General features: G+C 35.6%; 2 protein-coding genes across 4 annotated transcripts; one reads left to right on the top strand and one right to left on the bottom strand.

The window, feature by feature from the left end:
• The first annotated feature begins 5,411 nt into the window (after nucleotides 1-5,411).
• Nucleotides 5,412-6,637, top strand: LOC107802351 (non-specific lipid-transfer protein C, cotyledon-specific isoform-like). The gene is made up of 2 exons (XM_075233756.1): nucleotides 5,412-5,856; nucleotides 6,484-6,637. Exons 1-2 carry the CDS (start codon nucleotides 5,513-5,515, stop codon nucleotides 6,494-6,496), a joined length of 357 nt encoding a protein of 118 aa, XP_075089857.1. The 5' UTR covers nucleotides 5,412-5,512; the 3' UTR covers nucleotides 6,497-6,637.
• A 1,475-nt stretch (nucleotides 6,638-8,112) lies between these two features.
• Nucleotides 8,113-18,472, bottom strand: LOC107802350 (WPP domain-associated protein-like). 3 transcript variants are annotated; one of them, XM_075234192.1, is made up of 7 exons: nucleotides 18,147-18,472; nucleotides 15,006-17,432; nucleotides 12,871-12,997; nucleotides 12,235-12,336; nucleotides 11,548-11,626; nucleotides 9,119-9,207; nucleotides 8,113-8,472 (listed from the first exon to the last, which is right to left on the bottom strand). In XM_075234192.1, the coding sequence occupies exons 2-5, from the start codon at nucleotides 17,417-17,419 to the stop codon at nucleotides 11,561-11,563; spliced, it is 2,709 nt and encodes a 902-aa protein (XP_075090293.1). In that variant the 5' UTR covers nucleotides 17,420-17,432; nucleotides 18,147-18,472; the 3' UTR covers nucleotides 8,113-8,472; nucleotides 9,119-9,207; nucleotides 11,548-11,560. The 3 variants fall into 3 exon arrangements, with proteins under 3 accessions (XP_075090293.1, XP_075090295.1, XP_075090294.1); XM_075234194.1 differs by lacking the exon at nucleotides 18,147-18,472 and adding an exon at nucleotides 17,765-17,783; XM_075234193.1 differs by lacking the exon at nucleotides 9,119-9,207.
• Nucleotides 18,473-18,954: the final 482 nt, after the last annotated feature.

The following is an 18,954-nucleotide window of genomic DNA, read 5'->3' as shown; positions in this document are numbered from 1 at the left end:
GAAATTGTGGGGAACATAGCGGGAAGGATTTCAACATTTGGGGAAATCATAATTCTAGACCTCCTAAATTTAGTCTCCAACCCTTAGCATCTTTAGTTGTTAATTTACTGCTTTAGTTTATTAGTTAATTAGTTAGATATAAGAATCTTAATCTTTATAACTTAGAAATTTATTCGAGCTTGTCTTCTTAGCGATATTGAACAATTATGGCGAAACCTTAGTTCTCTGTGGGATTCGACTCCGGACTCTTAGACAGGGTTATATTTGCAGCGATCGTTTATCCTTTTTGGGACTAGAGTTGGGCATGATCAAATTTTGGCACTGTTGCCGGGGAACTAATGGTGTAGCTGTAGGTGTACATATTTCTATGTTTCAAGTTTGAACTTTTATTTTTGTTTTCTTGTATCTGATTATTTTTTAATTTTTTGTTTTTGACTTGAGAGACATGGCATCTTGGAATTATGAGAGTTTTGATGTTGGTAATTCTACTTTTGATCCTCCTTATGCATATTATAGAGGAAGCCACCCATTGCAAAATTATCAAAATATTCCCGAGATCGAGTTATGTGCACCAACTCAATCTTATGTGTGGAATGTGTATGATATGTATGGTGGTCAAGATGGTCACTTTCATGGTTGTGCTTATACTTCTTATCTTCCCCCAACCCTTTACTATGATGGTTCTTCTTTTTCTTGTGAAGTTAATAGGAACAAAGAACCCAGGGATGATAACCTGAAAGAGATCAAGGATATGCTAAAGTGCCTTGTGGAGAAAAATAATGAGAAACAACTTCACATAAAAAGGAAAGATGCTGCTATTCGCAACCTGGAGGCACAAGTGCGTAAATTATTTGAAGCATTTAATGCTCAACCAGTTGATATTGTGGATAGTAGCCAAAAGGAGCTTGTATTAGATGCAAAAATTGAGGTACTAAGGGAGGAGGACAGAGTAGAACACCAACAATCAATTGAACTAGATTTTGAGGATGTTGATGTTCTAGAAGAGATACTAGAGTCAACCAAGGAAGTTGAGGATATAAATTTAGTTGACTCTAGCATGATTGGTGTTGAGGATGTCGACAATCTTGAAGTTCATGTATTTGAGCGTGTTGGACCTCATTCCAAACACTTCTCTACATTATGTTCAGACGGTGAAATGGTAATGGATCTTTACGAGCATAAAAAGCGGTCCAGGGAAGAGGCAAATGAGCTTTATATTTTGAAATTTTCAAGGTCGTCTAGGCAAGGTGACACTCCTCGGTGAAGAGCCAAAAAGTGGATGAGAATTCATTTAATTTTTAGCTCGCAACAATTTGTATCACCCCAAGAGCATGATCATAGAGCAGAATCAAAACTTGGGGTCCAATTCATAAGTTCAAGGTGAAGACAAAAAGTAGTTTTTTGTCGTGCCGCGACGTTAAATCAAGCGCTTGTTGGGAGGCAACCCAGATTTATTTTTTTATATTTATTTTATTTTATTTATTATAGTATTATTTTTGTAGTATCGATTTTTGATTTTTTAGGAGCATGGAACGCAAAGCCATTGGAAGAATGCAACATCAAACCAGATGGTTGGAACTAAGTGTGAGGCACCCGCACGAAGGACCAGACCTGGGAGAAGTTTGAGTACCCCATGAGATACTAGTGTGTCGGCCTTTGGCCTTCCAGGGAGTTTCTTTTACCCTCTTGTATGTATGGGTGTGCATTGGGGACAATGCACAATTTTAAGTGTAGGGTGAGAAGATTGTTTGGGTGACTTTCCATGCTATTTTAGTTGTGTTAGTTTAATTGATTTTTTTTTTTTTTTTTTTACAAAAACAGAAAAGATTGGACTTTTCCCGACGATGGATCTATTAGATATTTTTCTTGAGGGATTTAAGTCGAAAGGAAAAAGACAAAAAGATTTTCTTTGTAGGTAGTGTAGTAATTCCCCCTTGGTTTTTCTTTGTACTGTGGTTCTTTTCCAAGGATTTTGTTTGAATCGGGTGTAGTTAGTTTTATTTTTTTTAGGAGTAGGAGCCAGTGTGAGATGAATTGAATTGAAGCAATATCTCTTGACTTTGTTATGCCTTGAGAATAGTGAGTACTTTGGTTGTGACGCTTAGGCTCATTTTTTGACTCTTGTATAAGTACCTTAAATTGTATAAGCTTAACTTTGCTTAACTGCTTTGACTATAGTGTCTTGATAAAACCAATCTTGAGTGAGTTATGTGCCATGTGTGTGTGAGGTTTGTGTGTTATTATGTGCATTGCATTTGATGCCTAGAACTTACCCCGTGTGTTTGCAAAGCGAAATAGTAGTTTTGTTCAGTCTTGGAAGCGATATAGGCGTTTCTTTGTTGAGCCAAATATGTATAGTTCACCCGCCTAATTGTTATGTATCGTAGTTAACCCCGTTGAGCCTGGAATCCTGTTTCTTTGGCAACTACATTACAAGCCTTACCTTGTGTTTGAATTGACCATCTATTTGAACCCCTTTACCTCTCGTAAGCACTTGAATTGCTATGAATTTATAAAGGTTAAGGTGTGGGGTGGTTGGTTTGGCTTTTGAGTGGAAATAATAAAATAAGGAGAAAGGTGCACTGTTTTAAAAAAAGTAAGAGCCACTTGAATTGAAAAAGAAAGAAAAGGAAAAAATAGTTGTATTGCTGTGAAAAAAAATATATTCCTTGATAAGTGGTGACTCTTGATGTAATTGTGCTTAAAATAAGTATGGGGTAAAATACATTGATGTGAAGGTGGAGTTTGGTTTGACATAAGTATGAGGTTTGAATGTTAAAGTATATGTATTAAAGTGCTTAGGGAGGTGTAGTCACTCTCATATCTAAATGTATCATACCCGTCCCACAGCCTACATTACAACCAAATAAAGTCATATTTGATCCTAGACTGAATGAGCTCGATTAGTAGAGTAGTACACTACGGGCAAGCCTATGGTGCATCTTTTGTGGCATGAGAATATTATTTCTGAGAGTGAGTGAATTCTTTCTATCTTGAGTTCCTAAGTGTTCTTAAATTTTATTGAGTGGAACTACTCTCTTTTGTTGTGTGAGGGCACTTGATTCATGAAGGAAAGGTAATATTATTGACCTCTATGTTAGAGTAAGTGGGTGAGTTGTGAATAATGTGTGGTACTTGTAAGTCAAATCTTGGGGTGAAGATGTTACGCTTTTGTGCTTTGTCTATTTTAAGTATTCTTGGTGTGATGAGTTAGGAGAATTGTTTAAAAAGGTCGTGTCTATATAAAGTGTAGTTTGATTGCTCGAGGACGAGAAATGGTTTAAGTGTGGGGTGTTGATAATAGGCTATAAATATGTATTTTAGTCGCTTATTACACTCCAATTTACTGCACTTTAATTGAGTTTGAGCTTTAATCGCTAGTATTTTGCACTAATTGTGTGTTTTATGCCTTGTAGGAGTGATTCCGAGCTATGTAGATGTTATAGAATGAATTCAAGTGATTTGGAGCTTTGAAATCTGAGTAAAATCCCAAGGAATTAAGCCGGGATCGTATTCGGGGATCAACGGATGATAGTTAAGAACGAACGAAGAATCGAGTAGGCATATTGCGCACTGTCTAGTAAAATGCACATAACCTTTTGCTCAAAACTCCATTTGAGCTCCACAATATATGGTTGGAAAGCTAATTCAAAGAACTACATCTTTCATGGTTTACGTTTTGCCTAATTCCAAACAGAACAGTGTGAAAGATACACGACAAGTTCTCGGTCGCGCACTGGCCGCGGATGTGAGGCAGAAACTGGCCAAAATCCGCGGCCAAATCCGCGGTTGAATCCGCGGCCGCGGACGTCCTTACCTGGAAAAGTGTCTTTTTTCGCGTAGGAGAAGGTATAATTATTTGGGCCCGACCCTACTTGGTATATACATGGAAAAATGATATTTTGAGGACTTTTGACATACTTTTGACATAATTTAGACCTAAGGAGGCTAAGGAGACTGGGGATTCGACCTAAGGAGGCAAGAATACGCGAGAAGCAAGGAGGAAGATTCAACCACTAGTTTTTCCCTTCTTCTTCCTACTTTTCATTATTGGTTATGACTTTTAGTATTGTAGTTTTTACATACTATTATGAATAACTAATTTGTTATCTAGGGTTTTGATGGAACCTCTTGGAGGATGAATTTTTGTTATGTTTTAATATAATTTAACCCTTGAATTTGTCTATTTGTTCAACTATGTGCTTATTTCAGTTGATGGAATGGATATCGATTGACTGTGCCTATTTATTATGTGTTGCTTGAGAAAGGATACATATTTAGGTGGTTGTTGAACAACGTCACTCCTAACGTATGTGAGAAATCAATACAGCAGGTTTAAAGGTAGGTTTAGAAATAACAAAGTCTTGACGTGGTCATAATGAGCGGTTGGATAAAGCCAGCTAGTGTAGTTCGAGAGAATATGTCTAATAAATTATTATAGTTGCTCGAGAGGGAATTACGACACCTAAAGTGCTCACGATCAGTAGAGAATACATAGGCGAAATTGTAGGAAATATAGCGGGAAGGATTCCAACATTTGGGGAAATCATAGTTCTAGACCTCCTAAATTTAGTCTCCAACCCTTAGTATCTTTAGTTGTTAATTTACTGGTTTAGTTTATTAGTTAATTAGTTAGATATAAGAATCTTAATCTTTATAACTTAGAAATTTATTCGAGCTTGTCTTCTTAGCGATATTGAACAATTATGGCGAAACATTAGTTCTCTGTGGGATTCGACTCCGGACTCTTAGACCGAATTATATTTGCAGCGACTACTTATCCTTTTTAGGACTAGAGTTGGGCGTGATCAATACTTATTGAGTATATGGGGTCAGTTGTACTCATACTATACTTTTGCACCTTGCGTGCAGATCTTGGAGTTGATGTTGTTGTGTACGGTGGGAGCTGGCATTGAAGATGTACATGCGTTCCGGTTATAACTTCCACTTGTCCTTGGTAGCTTTAGGTTTACAAATCTGTTTATGTATATTACGAATAGATGATGTATTTATTTCATACCAACATTGTAAATTCTAAATTTTAGAAGCTCATGATTTGTACTATCAATCATTGAGATTTTGTATAGAGTTTCAGTTATTTCATTTATTGATCGCTTCTTACTTAATTATAGTTGTATTAACTGTTATCTGGCTTACCTAACGGTTTAAATTAGGTGTCATCACGACTGATTAGATTTTGGGTCGTGACAATAAATTGAATTTGGGGGAGTACTGTATGGTGGGCAATCCAAGAAAAAACTGATAACATGAATTCCCCATCAAGTACAAAAGTTCACGATCCAAGAAAATAACTCCTGCAAAGCTCAATCAGCAAACCTTTTTGGGAAGCTCATTCCCAACTCCCAAGAACCAAATGCTCGATTCTCTCTTCTGTATATATAATCTTCGCCCACTGACTTCCAAGAGCAAACCAAACAGCTATAAATCCAAACTTCTCTTAGTACATTACAATCACCACTCCATTTATCCAAACACATTTTCCAAACAAACCATGAAGAACCTTTTGTACTCAGTTGCTCTCTGCCTTTCTGTCCTCTTTGTTCTTGCTCATATCAATGAAGCAGTCATTCCCTGTGGCACTGTAGACATGAAGGCCGCAGCCTGCATCTCCTTTGCCGCAGGGAAGGATGCAAAGCCGTCGGCGCCGTGTTGCAATGGGCTGCAACAGTTGGCACAAAATGTGAAATCTGTGGATGATAAGAAGGCTATTTGCAGATGCCTCAAGGCTGGTGTCAAGAACTTTGTTGGTGTTCAAGATAGATTCCTTAGCCAACTCCCCACTGCTTGCAAGATTAAAGTTGGCTTCCCTGTCTCCATGAACACCAACTGTGAAACGTGAGTATAATCTTCTATATATAGAGTTTAAGTTGTGTCAAAAAAAATTACATCAAAATTTTTACGATAAACTGCCTTATTTTTTAGGTTACAAATAGTTACTTTAGTTATCGTTTTGGTGATCTGATATATATTCGTATATAGGAATTATTCACTTTGTCTCGAAAAGTTAGTTTTTAATTATTTTTTTCTTATGGCGGAAAAAAGTGAACTGCTGAAATTTTTTAGAAAAATCTCTTAATATCGTTGACTAGAAATAATGTCCTTTATTTTAGAAATAACACTTATTTGAGTCGATTTTCAAGCTTGGTAAAGTAAGACTAATTTTTAGTGAAAAGAATTAAACATGTTGTCCTAATTCATAAGACTTCCCAGTTTTTAAATTCGCACCCAGTTTGTGACCTAAAGTTGCTTTCTTATACATCCAAAGCCTTTTTAAATCTGATGAAAAAAGGGGTGAAAAACAAAGAAAAGATTTTTTTTGTGTTGTCAAACTGAATATCTTATGAAGGAATTATCTTGCGATTAGCAGAATTATTTGTCAATTTTAATTTGTAATAGATAATAAATCTTTTAATTTTATCCGAATGTACTTACGTTTGGTCTGTTGGGAATGTCAATTTGCAGGATTCGCACGTAAGACCAAAATGATTTGGAGAGGTTATAGCAAGTAGGAAAAAGCTTGTGTTATTTCACATGAATAAGACGTGAGAAAGGAAAATAAGAGCTCTATATATATGATGTAATAGGCAACCTTGGCCTTGGCCTTTGTAACTTTTCACTTGTTATGAGGTTATTATTGAATCATTAAGCATTGTCACAAGTACTTTCGTTGAGTATATCTTTTCTTTAAGTGTTTTTATTATTTCTCTCCGACGTTTTTTTATTGAGTTTAACTTCAATACAACTGTTCTACATTAGATCACCTAAAAATTAATTACAAGTTATCATTCATAAAAAGTAAAATTAGTATTTTGGAAAATATATAAGACAAGTTAATGCAATGACGTGTTAAAATATATTGATAGTGTAAAAAAAATTATACTGACAATATTTGTAAATTACAAATCTTGGTAGGGAATAGAGCTACAGTAGAGAGCGCTTTCTGTGCAAATCCGGATTAGTTGGGTCCTAAAACGGGTGAAAAGTCAAACAACAATTAAAATAAAATAAAAGAACTTGACAAAACGGCGAGAAAATTTTCAATGAACTTAACAAATAAGTAACATGGATATTCGATTCACTTTTAATCCTTCCCGGAGGATGAACAATATTCTCCAGTATATATGTATTGGATATTTGGATTCCCAAACATGCCATAGGATAGTAACTTTAAAAATCATCATATTTGAGTTAAATTTAATTTGGTCAATGGCAAAGCGGTACTTCTTAAATATGAAATGACAATGTTATGTTATATAGAGACATGAGATTAGCAATTTAACTTTGACTTTTGTAGATCTTCTACATAGTGAAGGAAAAGAAATTGAAAGTTAATTCTTTCATAGGATGCATGGTCCATTAGGTAAAGTATTATTAGGTTCCCTATACACTTGTCACTTTTATGAAATCTCTTGATATGGATAAGAAGACTTTTGATCTAAATCTTAGCACCTGGAATGCTGCTTTCACGTCGATAGACAAATGGATGTGGAAGTACATTACCTAATATCTTTAATGTTTGTATATGGTCTTAATTTATGCGCTGATCTCTAAATATCTTACACCAATGGCTAAGATTAGATAGTTTTAATCTTTTTAATATTAGATATTGCTCTTAACCATTCGATGAATTTGTTGAAGGGGACAACCTACAACCAATGTAAAAGACTGATCTACACTTATCAGTTACATATACGCAGCTCATGGAAGATATTTGTCATATACGTTACACCAAAACACCTAAACTTTCCATATCTACTTTTGATATCAACAGAATCTTCTAGACTTTTGTTGACGAAATATTGTTATGAAACTGAGCATCCACTTTCTATTCGTTCATTTATTCAAATTAATCTTAGTATATGTACTTAAGCAGTCATGCTACTTGGCGAGACAAGTTTTCAATACAAGGACATAATTAGGTAAAGACCAAAAACCGCAAGGAGGATGGATAAGTTCGAATTTTCCCCCCACAAAGTACAACTTTTACCAAAGGGAAAAAGAGAGAAAAACGAAGGCTCAGAAAGTTTAGCATCAGCATAGATGGCAATCAGGAAAAAAAATCAATATAATTTGTGTCATACATAAAGCTAAACCACAATAAGGAATATAATAAACATAGATTTTCTTTGAATTGCACTATCCAAAGTGATTTTTACATTCTATTTCTCTATGTACAAGAAGATCTGGAAATGTGTTGAAGACCCTAAAGTACCTAAAATGCCCAGAAGCAGCTATGGTTATTTGGTCCTTCCTACCTATGTATCTAATTTGCATAACAAGAAAAGATGGAGTCTTCTATAAGACAGGTCTATTCAACTTCTTCTATTTCATGTTCCTAAACAAGTAATACTTGTCCTCGTTACTAACAGGATTTTCAGGCTCCACATGGCAGACAAAATTCATCAGCCAGGACCAAGAAAAAACAAAATTGCCCAGTTTTGAAGTTCTTACCTGTACAACAGAAGAAACAGGAAACAACACGAGGTTATTTTTTAAAGAAACAGTCGCAAGAATACTAAGATATGCTGCTATATTTAAAAAAAAACTAAGATATGCTGCAACATCTCTTAGCCCCATAGATATCCTTCTCTAAAAAGTTGTACAAGTTAAACAGAGACGAACTAGCAACAAGCTTCATTCCAAAAGCTACTTTGCCCCTTTTATAGTGTAGTTCAAATTTTTTTTCTGTGAGCTAGAGTGAATTATTAAATTTTCGGTGCAATATGACCAGTTCTCACCTTGCTTGCTTGTGCTGGACCATTTGGAATGAAAAAAGCACAGTTGATTTCGAATGTACATATGTTGAAGTGTCTGCCTTTCTTAGCTCTCTAGCCTAGATTACAGAATATACATGGCAGAGGACGATACAATAGAGTTCATTGGTTCAGTATCAGACCGAATAGCACTTATGTAAATGAATGCTTCTCTTCTACAGGGCTATATTACGTCTTCTTCTTCTTCTTCTTTTTTATAGACCAGCACTATCTTTCTTTTTTCTTTTAAGAACAGTGGTACCCAGGCCCGCTTGCACGCACCTAGACCATTTAACTGATAAGCACTATCTTAGTGCTGATATATTAATATATGATAGACTTACCTTTTCAAGAAATTCTTGTAACTGCTTGTAAAAGTGGCATGAATGGTTATTTCGGGCTGGCAATAGAGAGGGTAATTGGCTGAACTATCCTGCATTGAGTGGATAGAGTAAAAGAATTGTGTCTTATGCAATAACAGTTGCAATTGAGCAGGTTTAGGATGTAGCTCCAGTACATGTATACTCAATAGGGTCTAACAAACATATGCATGTTAACAAAGTAGAGTCCCCCCAGTAATTAAAAATTGTCACGATGTTCTTAAAATGTTAACAGGTCAAAGAGATGGTAACTGTCAAGGTATAGTTCCAAAATATATTTTCAAGAACAAGCGACTTTAATACGTTACTATCTACACTTCCATAACGCATATAATCTCGCTATTTATATCTAAACACACTGAATCTGTTAAAAGATGCAACATCTGTAATGTTCAAAATACTTGGTATCATTCATATTTAATCCTTTTTTATGGTCTAAAAATCTGTATACTGATTTGGTTCACTAGATTTATATTCTAAAAGCAAATTTTGGTGTCCAAAAATAGCTTGATAAAAATTTCCTTCTAAAAAACAATAGCTTGATTAAATTCTAACTTGTCATAATCTCTAAGCTCAGAGTGAAACCTAATGAATTCACAAGAGAACACCACCCTTTCATTAAGGATTTGCATTTATATATAACCGAGAAATCTCTGAGGGCCAATAGCACATGGTTCGAAACTCAGTAGATAATGGGTCACCCTTCTACTCTTCTCCACTTAAATAATGGGTTTTTGTCTATGGCAGGGTTCGAATCCATGATGTGCGCCTAACCCATACATCATACGCAGCGCTCTTACCACAAGACCAAAGCCATGAAGGTCCACCCTTTCGTTAAATTTCCACTTAAGAAACCACGAATTGGATGAGATATGTTATTATGACCATCAAATTATTGTTAGGAGGCATCAAACATGTGTTAGGAAGATCACTTCTTAAATAACTGGTTTCCTTTTGGGTATCATGGAATTTCATAATCGTTTTGATACGCAGCGCTCTTACCACAAGACCAAAGCCATGAAGGTCCACCCTTTCGTTAAATTTCCACTTAAGAAACCACGAATTGGATGAGATATGTTATTATGACCATCAAATTATTGTTAGGAGGCATCAAACATGTGTTAGGAAGATCACTTCTTAAATAACTGGTTTCCTTTTGGGTATCATGGAATTTCATAATCGTTTTGTATCTTGGCTAGAGGAAGATTTGGCAATCTAATAGGTCTAGCGCTCTCCAGTACTGTAGGGAGTAGCTTGCTAATATCCAAACTTGTCATGATCTCTGAGCTCAGAGTGAAACCTCTCTGTATCTTGGCTTAAGGAAGAAATGGCAATCAAATTGGTTTAGGGACCTCTCTGTATCTTGGCTTGAGGAAGAAATGGCAATCTAATTGGTTTAGGGACCTCTCTGTATCTTGGCTTGAGGAAGAAATGGCAATCCAATTGGTTTAGGTCTCTTTCTAATAGCTTGCTATTATACTAATTTGTCATAATATTTAAGATCATAGTGAAACCTGATGAATTCATAGTTCACAAGAAAACACCAGTCTTTCACTGAGTTTTCACTTACGACCACGAATTGGATGAGATATTTTTATATTATCATCAAAACCTTGCTAGGAAGCATGAAACATGTGTTAGGTCATTTGCGTTTCTCTAATTACAACATCTTGCATTTCATGCATACACCGTGACTACCCTTTTCTTTTCCCAAAGAGTTTATGTTCACTATGGGCAAAAAACCAGGTATGGTGTATCTTTTGCATTCCCTAATCAGTGATGAATGGAGCATATACTATCAAAAAGAAGAGCCAAGGGTATTATCACTTTTAGCCCGCGTCAAAAACTATTTACATTCGGTAGCCAAAAAAGTGTATAAAATTTGTATAATTTTTGTATATAACATACAAAATGTATATATATACGAAAAATATACATTTTTCGGCTATTATTTTGAGAGTGGTTATACAATGTCATTTTTCCCAAAATTATTGTAATTGGAGGGCAGTTATTTAACTAAGATTCGTTTTTTCCTTTTCTTACCAAAAGATAGGGTGACGCTTGACTAATGTTGAAGCTAATGCAGACATAACAAGTAGCATAACTCAAAAATTCTTACCAATATATGGGGGTGAAGCTTGACTAATGTTGAAGCTACAGCAGATATAACAAGTAGCACATAACTCAACAATAGTTGTTTCCTTTTTCCTTATGTTCGAAAGATGAAAGCAATAACTATCCAGAAAACAAAAGTACTAATATAGTAATATGTACTCTTTTGCATAGACATTCACACTCCAGTATTCTGGTGCTCTAACTGATAGCAACCGAGCAATATTATACTGCTTCCAAGACCACCATATAAAATTTAACCAATAGCAAAAGAAAATTACCTTATGTAGGAGATTACTTCACTGGTTTAGCAGAATCTCCCCTTAACTCCTTTCTTATCAGCTTAAGAATTTCAATAATCTGCATTTGAATAAAAGAGATATGTAAGAAGATACAATGTTACCTCTTACAATACAAGCTTCAGGGGAAACTGCAACTAGTCAAACACCCCCACCCCGTACACACACACACACACACACACACACACACCTAAATGCCCAATCCTCCACCCAACCCCTGGAATTTGTTCACCAGCAGCAGGAAAAAGTCTTTTATCCCACTTGCCATTTCAACCGCAGTTACTGATAGTCCTAAATGCCCAATCCTCCACCCAACCCCTGGAATTTGTTCACCAGCAGCAGGAAAAAGTCTTTTATCCCACTTGCCATTTCAACCGCAGTTACTGATAGTCCCCACATGATAACTACTGCATACTCTGGTGTTGTTTTTTCTTAATTTCTCCCTTTAACTTGTCCTTCAAAACTTGGTGCAAGAAAAATTCTGTCTTCAGATGCAAAGGCCAGTTCCTGAATCTAGCAGCCTCAATAGAATTATTTTTAGTATTTGCAATCTTAGAGACAATACTTGAACAACTTTACTTGCTCCAAGTTAAATCAAAAGAACCCAAAAACACTTACATTGAAGGGGAAAGTTAATTAAGATTTCTTTGAGCAGAAGATTTGACTTACTCCAGGATAATGCTGCAAAACTGGTGAGTAGTGATCAAGTGCGATGTATATCTTTTCAAGTAGTCGCAGAAGTGTATCTACCTCATCTCCCAAAAGATCAACCTGAATATAGAATTTAAAATATATCAGGCAAACTATAGAAGCATGGATAAATCAAAGGATGTTTTTACTTATGTAGTAGGCTTGTAACTTACACTTGAAGTCATTGCAGAGTTAGCTACTATGAAAATGCTTTGATAAAAAAGAACTATTATGAACATGCAAAACCAAAAAAATATACAGGACCAATACAATTTTTAATAGGTAATTTTATATCTTCATAGCTATCCAAATGAAATGGCATGATTATAGATGATTCAAATAGCCAACCAACTAGTTTGGGATTGAGATGTAGTTGTTGTTCTATAGCTTGTAAATAAATAGAAATCGATGTAAATGGAAAATTCATTTTGATGTCCATACTATCAATTGCTTATTTTGTCTCTTTATAATTAGATAACTTTAGCATGGATCATAACGAGAGTTAGATTTTCAATTAACCTAAGTCAACCATCTCTCCATTAGTTTGGAGGCTGCATGTAGATTAACATACTCCAACTGATTATATTCCTATGCCTAATAAATGCAGGTCATTACCTCAGCCTCGGCTTTTTGAAGGTCTGAACATCTTTTTTCAAGCCTCTGTCGGTACAATAGCACTGTTCTTCTAAGTGAATTGGTCTTCTTAGCAAGAGAATTCAATTGACATGATGAATGCTCCAACCTGAAAGTATTGAGACAATCTATTATGCTGTAGGAAAATCAACACATTGTAAAACTTCAAGAATTCGTATCTTCTATAACCTAGGTCCATGTGTATGTGTGCACATGTGCATGCGTGTCTGCCTGCGTGTGTTTATGCCAGTTAAATGGAAAATGAACATGTACAAGTATTACACTGTATTTCCTATTAGTATAAAATGATTAAGCCAGTCTACAGTAAAAACATGGTGTTAATGCTTAAACCAGTTAAAAACATTCCTGATTACTATACAATAACTAAGCCAGTTATAACGCCTATATACCTGATTTCCGATGCATCCAAAAACAAATCAGGATATGCATAGACAAATAGGCTTGTAAATTACAATAAAGAAAAGCACAATGTTTTAGTGCTGGAAAACTTTTTTGGCACATGTTGGTGCAGTAAACAGAAGGGAAACTAGGCACAACGGGAAGACTTAGCTGCCATGTGACCGGTAGGTCAAGGGTTCAAGCCATGAAAACAGTCGCTTACAAAATAGCAAGGTAAGACTGTAGAAAAGACCCAATGTGGTCTGGTCCATCTTTAGCGAGAGCTTAGTGCACCAGGTTGATGCATTAAACAATAGCTTATCTATAGCTGGGGTAGGGCACATGGAGAGAACGAGTCCATTAAGGAGTAGATGAGTAAATATTATCGACAAAAGGGAAAAAACTAAAGGATAGAAATAGATATCCAACTGATAATCAACAACTGGCAATATGTGACAGCAAAAAGTAGAATCTTTTCCTGCCATGAAGAAAACTTGGGGAAAATAACTGTAAGTGTTATTTCATCTCATGATTAGCTTTTACGTATTATTCAATTTTTTGAGACCAATAAGGTTTAGTTTTAACAACGTAATTTTTTTTTCTTTTTTGATCAAGAAAGCAATATGGATATCAAGAGGGATCCTGTTGAGCTGCATAAGAGAGTCCTATTCTACAGCATTTGAATGTTCCCTGGTATATAAGGGCCTATAGATTGATGTGGCAGGAAGAAACTATGGCAGGTTAGTATTAGAAAGCAGAGCAAAGTTTACGGGCGATCCCAATTTGAAGAGAAGGGGTTCTTCTTTTAAATTCAAATTTAGCACTTGAGTAAAGAAATCTGTTGTTGGGTCATTTAGGCTTCTATCTTGGCCCATTTTTTAAAACGGCAAAGTTATGTATAATGGGGTTTGTTATGTTATAGGCATTCCATATTTTCGTTGGGGCTAATGTAAAGCTGCATTCATCTTGACTGCCATCCCAAAATAATTGTACATTAACTTATCAAATGCTCCCTCTGTTTCAATTTATGTGCCTTAGTTTGACTTAGCTCAGAGCTTAAGTAAGAAAAACTTCTAGATCTTGCAGTCTTAAACTAAAGATGTGTGTAATGTACCAAGATGCCCTTGAATCTTGTGGTCTTAAATATGTCGTGTGAAATGTTGGAGTTAAATAGTTACTAAAAATAGAAAGAGGCAGTCTTTTTGAAATAGACTAAAAGGAAAGTAAGACACATAAATTGAAACAGAGGGAGTACATACGTATAGTTGATTTTCATAAAGATAATAATGACAGCTGCATTAGCAATGCTTCCTTTTTTAATTGGTAATATTACATTAACAATCATACTAAGCAATTGTGATTAACTATTTAACTTAATGTCATTTCCCTTTCAATAGATGAACTAGCATATTTAAGTATTTATATAAATTTTATATATTGTTTTTTACTTATATAGAGTAATGAAAACATTACACATTTCCATAGTATCACTATAAATTTACCATTTTGGAAGATAGAATTGTTTCGAGTATCATTTATTTCTTATGTCATTACATTTATTACTATTTTAATCAGGCTTTTACCCAGTTTGGAACTCTACTGTGCCGGTAGAACTTTTTGGTATCTAAAGTTTTGATAGGACTCACAAGAGTCCATATGCGGAAAAGTATAACTTTAAAAGGTAATCATTAATACCATGTGGGTTATGAAGCACATACCTCGCATGATTAGTTTCAAGACTGCCATTCACCCTGCATTCAAAATCCGCAAGCATTTTTGACAGCCCATGCACCGTACAAATTACTGTTTCCATCTGCTTTCTTTGCTCAATTTCTTTGGTTTCATTTAAGGCCAAAATGTTCTGCCTCTCCTCAGAAACAGCAAGGACCATCTTTGTTTTGTCATCAGCTTCTTTTAACTCCAGCACCTTCTCTACAAGCTTTTGATTTAACTGGTGGGTCACCTCCTTCAGTGCTTCAATTTGCTCCAATGCTTCTGCCAATTGACTCTTTACTGCATCTAATTCTATATTGTTCTCAGAAACTAAGCTTTGCTGCCTACTTGCATGTTCTCTCACAGCATTGAGCTCTTGAGTTACCAACTGAAAATGTTCCTTCTCCTTTGCTAGAGCAGTTGATGCATCTCTTGCTAATTTGTCCTTTTCATCCACTGACGTTTCCAGCGGATAAATCATTTGCTTTAGTTTTTCCTTCTCTTCAACCTCCAATGTTAATTCATATTCCCTCTGAATAGCTTTCATCTCAAGAAATATCCGACCTTCATTTTCATTCAAATAATCCTGGTACAATTCTTTGAGCTTGTCCTGAGCATCCTTGATGGCTTCACTGAAAATCACTCCATAAAGATCTTGCACTATCAGACACTCTAACTCTGAATCTTCAAGTTCAAATTTGCTGGTACTTTCGGCATTAATGTAAGCTTCCCTCAAAATAATATCATAAATTCCATTCATAATATGAAACTCCATGCTTGACTCATCAGCTTCTCTGCCTTTTTTTCTAATGAGATCCCTCAGAAAACATGTATACACTTCTTCCCTGACTGAAGCTGCTATCTGTAAGTCTTCCACAACTAAATTGATATCATCTATCTGCTTTAGCATGTTAGCTTCAGCAAAAGACTGTTGCCGACTCTTCTCAGCAGCGCTGGAAATTTCGGATAGCATACACTTCACGTCATTTTCCTTATCTCTAAGCAATTCGTTTAGCTGACGATTTTCAGAAAGAAGGCTGTCGATTCTGTCCTTCAAATTGTCTAAACTTTCAGCTTTCTGAGTAAATTCAGGACAGTTTTTATTCTTTACAAGGATATCGTCCAATTTCAATATAACTTCTGGGATCTTCTTTCTTAGAAAATCAAACTCCCCCTGATCCGTCTTATGCGGCACAATAGACCCCCTTCCTATAAGATTTAGATATTCGCGTCTTAGAGCAAAGTAGTCATCAGTTTTCTTTTCCAGAATGGACTCGTGTTCTCTCTTCATCTTTGTCATCATATTATTAAAATAGTCCACCATTTCCTCCCGTGACATGTGTTTCAATGAGGCAGCTTCAAACTTCTCGGGTATATCACTTTTTGAATCCTCCAGCCTCCCTTTTTCCTCCCAAATAGATTTTGAAGATGCCACATGCTCACTTGACATCTTGCGGTGAAAGTGGTCCACATCCTGAGATGCATGTAATGTCAGACGCCCTGTTTCTGTACTTGACAATGACTTCAATATAATCTCTATATCATTCCGCAAACTAGAGATCTCATTCAACTTCTCAATTCGAATGTCACGTGATTGACGATACTGATCCCACAATTTGTCCTCAAAAACTTCCTGCATACCCCGGATCAGACTCTGCATCACCACAGCATCAAGCTCCGATTCAATTAGATGCTCCTCCTGCCACTGCCCCATTGATGTCTTGGACAACTGTATCATTTCATCCATCCGTATGAAAATGGCCTCCATGGTCATTTTCAGATTCTTCAGTGTTTTGTCGACGTGTACCCAACTCTCAGATTCCTTCTCTCGCAAAATGCCACCAAGACCCACCAACTCTGAACAAGAACCACTCCTTCTGAAAGAGCTGAAGCCTCTAACCCTATCAATTCCCTTCTTCAACTTCTTGAACTGATCCCTTGCTGAATTTCTTAGCCCATCCAGAATTTCTATCAACTTCTCATGTTCCAGAAAAACATCAGATGAAGTCCAATGCTTCTGAGAATTCAAACCCTCTAGCTCATCCCCTAACACAGGTGACCCCAAAGATTCAGTTTTACTCAGACCCACATCGTGAAATTGCAAATACTCCTTCAGTTTGGCTAATTCCATTTCCTTAGAAATCATTCTCTCATCCGCCTCTTGTTCCACAGCACGTACAATTCCCTTAACAACAGAGTTACTCACCATCCTCGACACCATCATCCGGTCATTGATATCTTCCCAATACAAGTCAAAGTCCTCCAAAATTTCATCACCCAAATTCTCACTTCCGCTTCCACCATTCACCATTCTCTCAGACCCACTATTACTTGTTCCCACATAAGCATTACCACCACATGAATTTATACCATTCCCACTACCAACTCCTCCATTCTCTAACACCTCGGTGATACCCATAAGATAAACATACCTGCACACAGTATGTCAATGTATTCATATCTTCTGCATTAACACTACCAATACAACTACAGAGTGAAGCACTGGATCAGAAACAGAAGAGAGGCTAGAGTACATTAGTAACAAGCAAACCTTGACTGTGAATTTTTTTTAAATGATGTCTTAAAAAACAGAGAGAGACTAGACTACATTAGTAACAAGCAAACCTCGAGTATTCCACCCGGGTACCTGTTACCTCCCAAGTACCGGGTAACTCTACCCACCAAGGCTTAGGCAGATTTGATTATGTATGGGTAAATACCCAATTACACTGTCTAAGAGAACTCAGAAAGCGTTTGATCATACCATGATCTGATTTCCAAGCCTACTCGGGTTTCATGTATTTACTTGTAAGAACAGAATATTTTGTCTAGTAATTGTTAGTGACAGCTCCATTGGAAAAAATTAATTCTGTCAAAAAAAAAACATTTTTAATATCATGGCATAAAAGAGACAACAACAACCAAAAATCATTAATGAAAGATTAAGCAAAGTCCCAATTGCGTTTCACAATTAACAATCACAAAGACATACCCACAAAACAAATACACTGAAATCCATAAATTCCTCAGCTCTATTAACTAAAGTTTGAGCTTATTTAATACTACAAGTTAATTAAACCAAAGTTAACAAGTAAAAAGTAAAGCAATAGTTATTATGTAGGAGAAGCTAAAATGTGTGAACTTACAAGGAAAGAAATTGAACCCTTTTTTGTATTTTCCTTCAAGCAATAGAATTTCCAAATTTGAAGGTTCAAAAATGTGTGTTTTTTTGTTTGAAAAATCCCAATATGACCGTTAAATGCTAAATTCTGCTAACTGTTTTTTTAGATTTTCAGACTCATTGGAGTGTCAGCTTTTTCTTAGGGTTTTTCTTGAGCGGGAGGGAGTGAATAGAAATGAAATGAGAGTCGAAAGTCAAGTTATTTACAGAATTACCATCGTTTTCAGTCGTTGGTATAAGAGGGTGAAGTTGGTAGGAAGAGAGTCATAATAAGAATGATTGGCCGAATGCGTGGAATTCTAAAAGTCTACCTACGTATATATTATTTGTTTGTATGTAGAATAAATATAGTATTTGTTGGCATTTGATCTCCTTTTTGTCTCTCCTCCTTTTTTATTGAACCTTCTAGAAAATATATTTGACTAGGGAGGCATGTCCATGCAGCCATCCAGTGGCAAACACTTGCAATTAAGCTGTGTTTGCAGAAATTTAATTTAATTTAATTAATATCTATATACACAATATTAAAAATAATCTTTATTTATCTATTTATCTATCTATCTATCTATAGACTGTATCAAAATCATGAAACCCCTTAGCGAAATATTATTCTCTTTTTTCACCCTCTAAAAACATATGTTACACTGGATAAAATCGTAATTTAAGTTACCTCTTAATATTTAGAACTTTAAAATTAACTCCTATATTAGATAAAATTGTAAATACGTAACATAATATTTAGAACTTCTCATATATTATAAATTCTTAAAATT

Source organism: Nicotiana tabacum, chromosome 17, assembly GCF_000715075.1.
Source record: "Nicotiana tabacum cultivar K326 chromosome 17, ASM71507v2, whole genome shotgun sequence".
NCBI classification, from domain to species: domain Eukaryota; kingdom Viridiplantae; phylum Streptophyta; class Magnoliopsida; order Solanales; family Solanaceae; genus Nicotiana; species Nicotiana tabacum.
The sequence above is the reverse complement of the archived record's forward strand: the minus strand, read 5'-3'. Positions and strand labels throughout refer to the sequence as shown.

Bases quoted from the DNA above. Each gene is read 5' to 3' on its own strand.
- LOC107802351 (XM_075233756.1), top strand. From the start codon at position 5,513: ATGAAGAACCTTTTGTACTCAGTTGCTCTCTGCCTTTCTGTCCTCTTT.
- LOC107802350 (XM_075234192.1), bottom strand. From the start codon at position 17,419: ATGGGTATCACCGAGGTGTTAGAGAATGGAGGAGTTGGTAGTGGGAAT. The intron at 12,337-12,870 runs GTAATGACCTGC...TTCTATATTCAG, and splicing joins TTCAAAAAGCCGAGGCTGAG to GTTGATCTTTTGGGAGATGA. The intron at 11,627-12,234 runs GTAAGTCAAATC...ATTCAAATGCAG, and splicing joins TTTTGCAGCATTATCCTGGA to ATTATTGAAATTCTTAAGCT.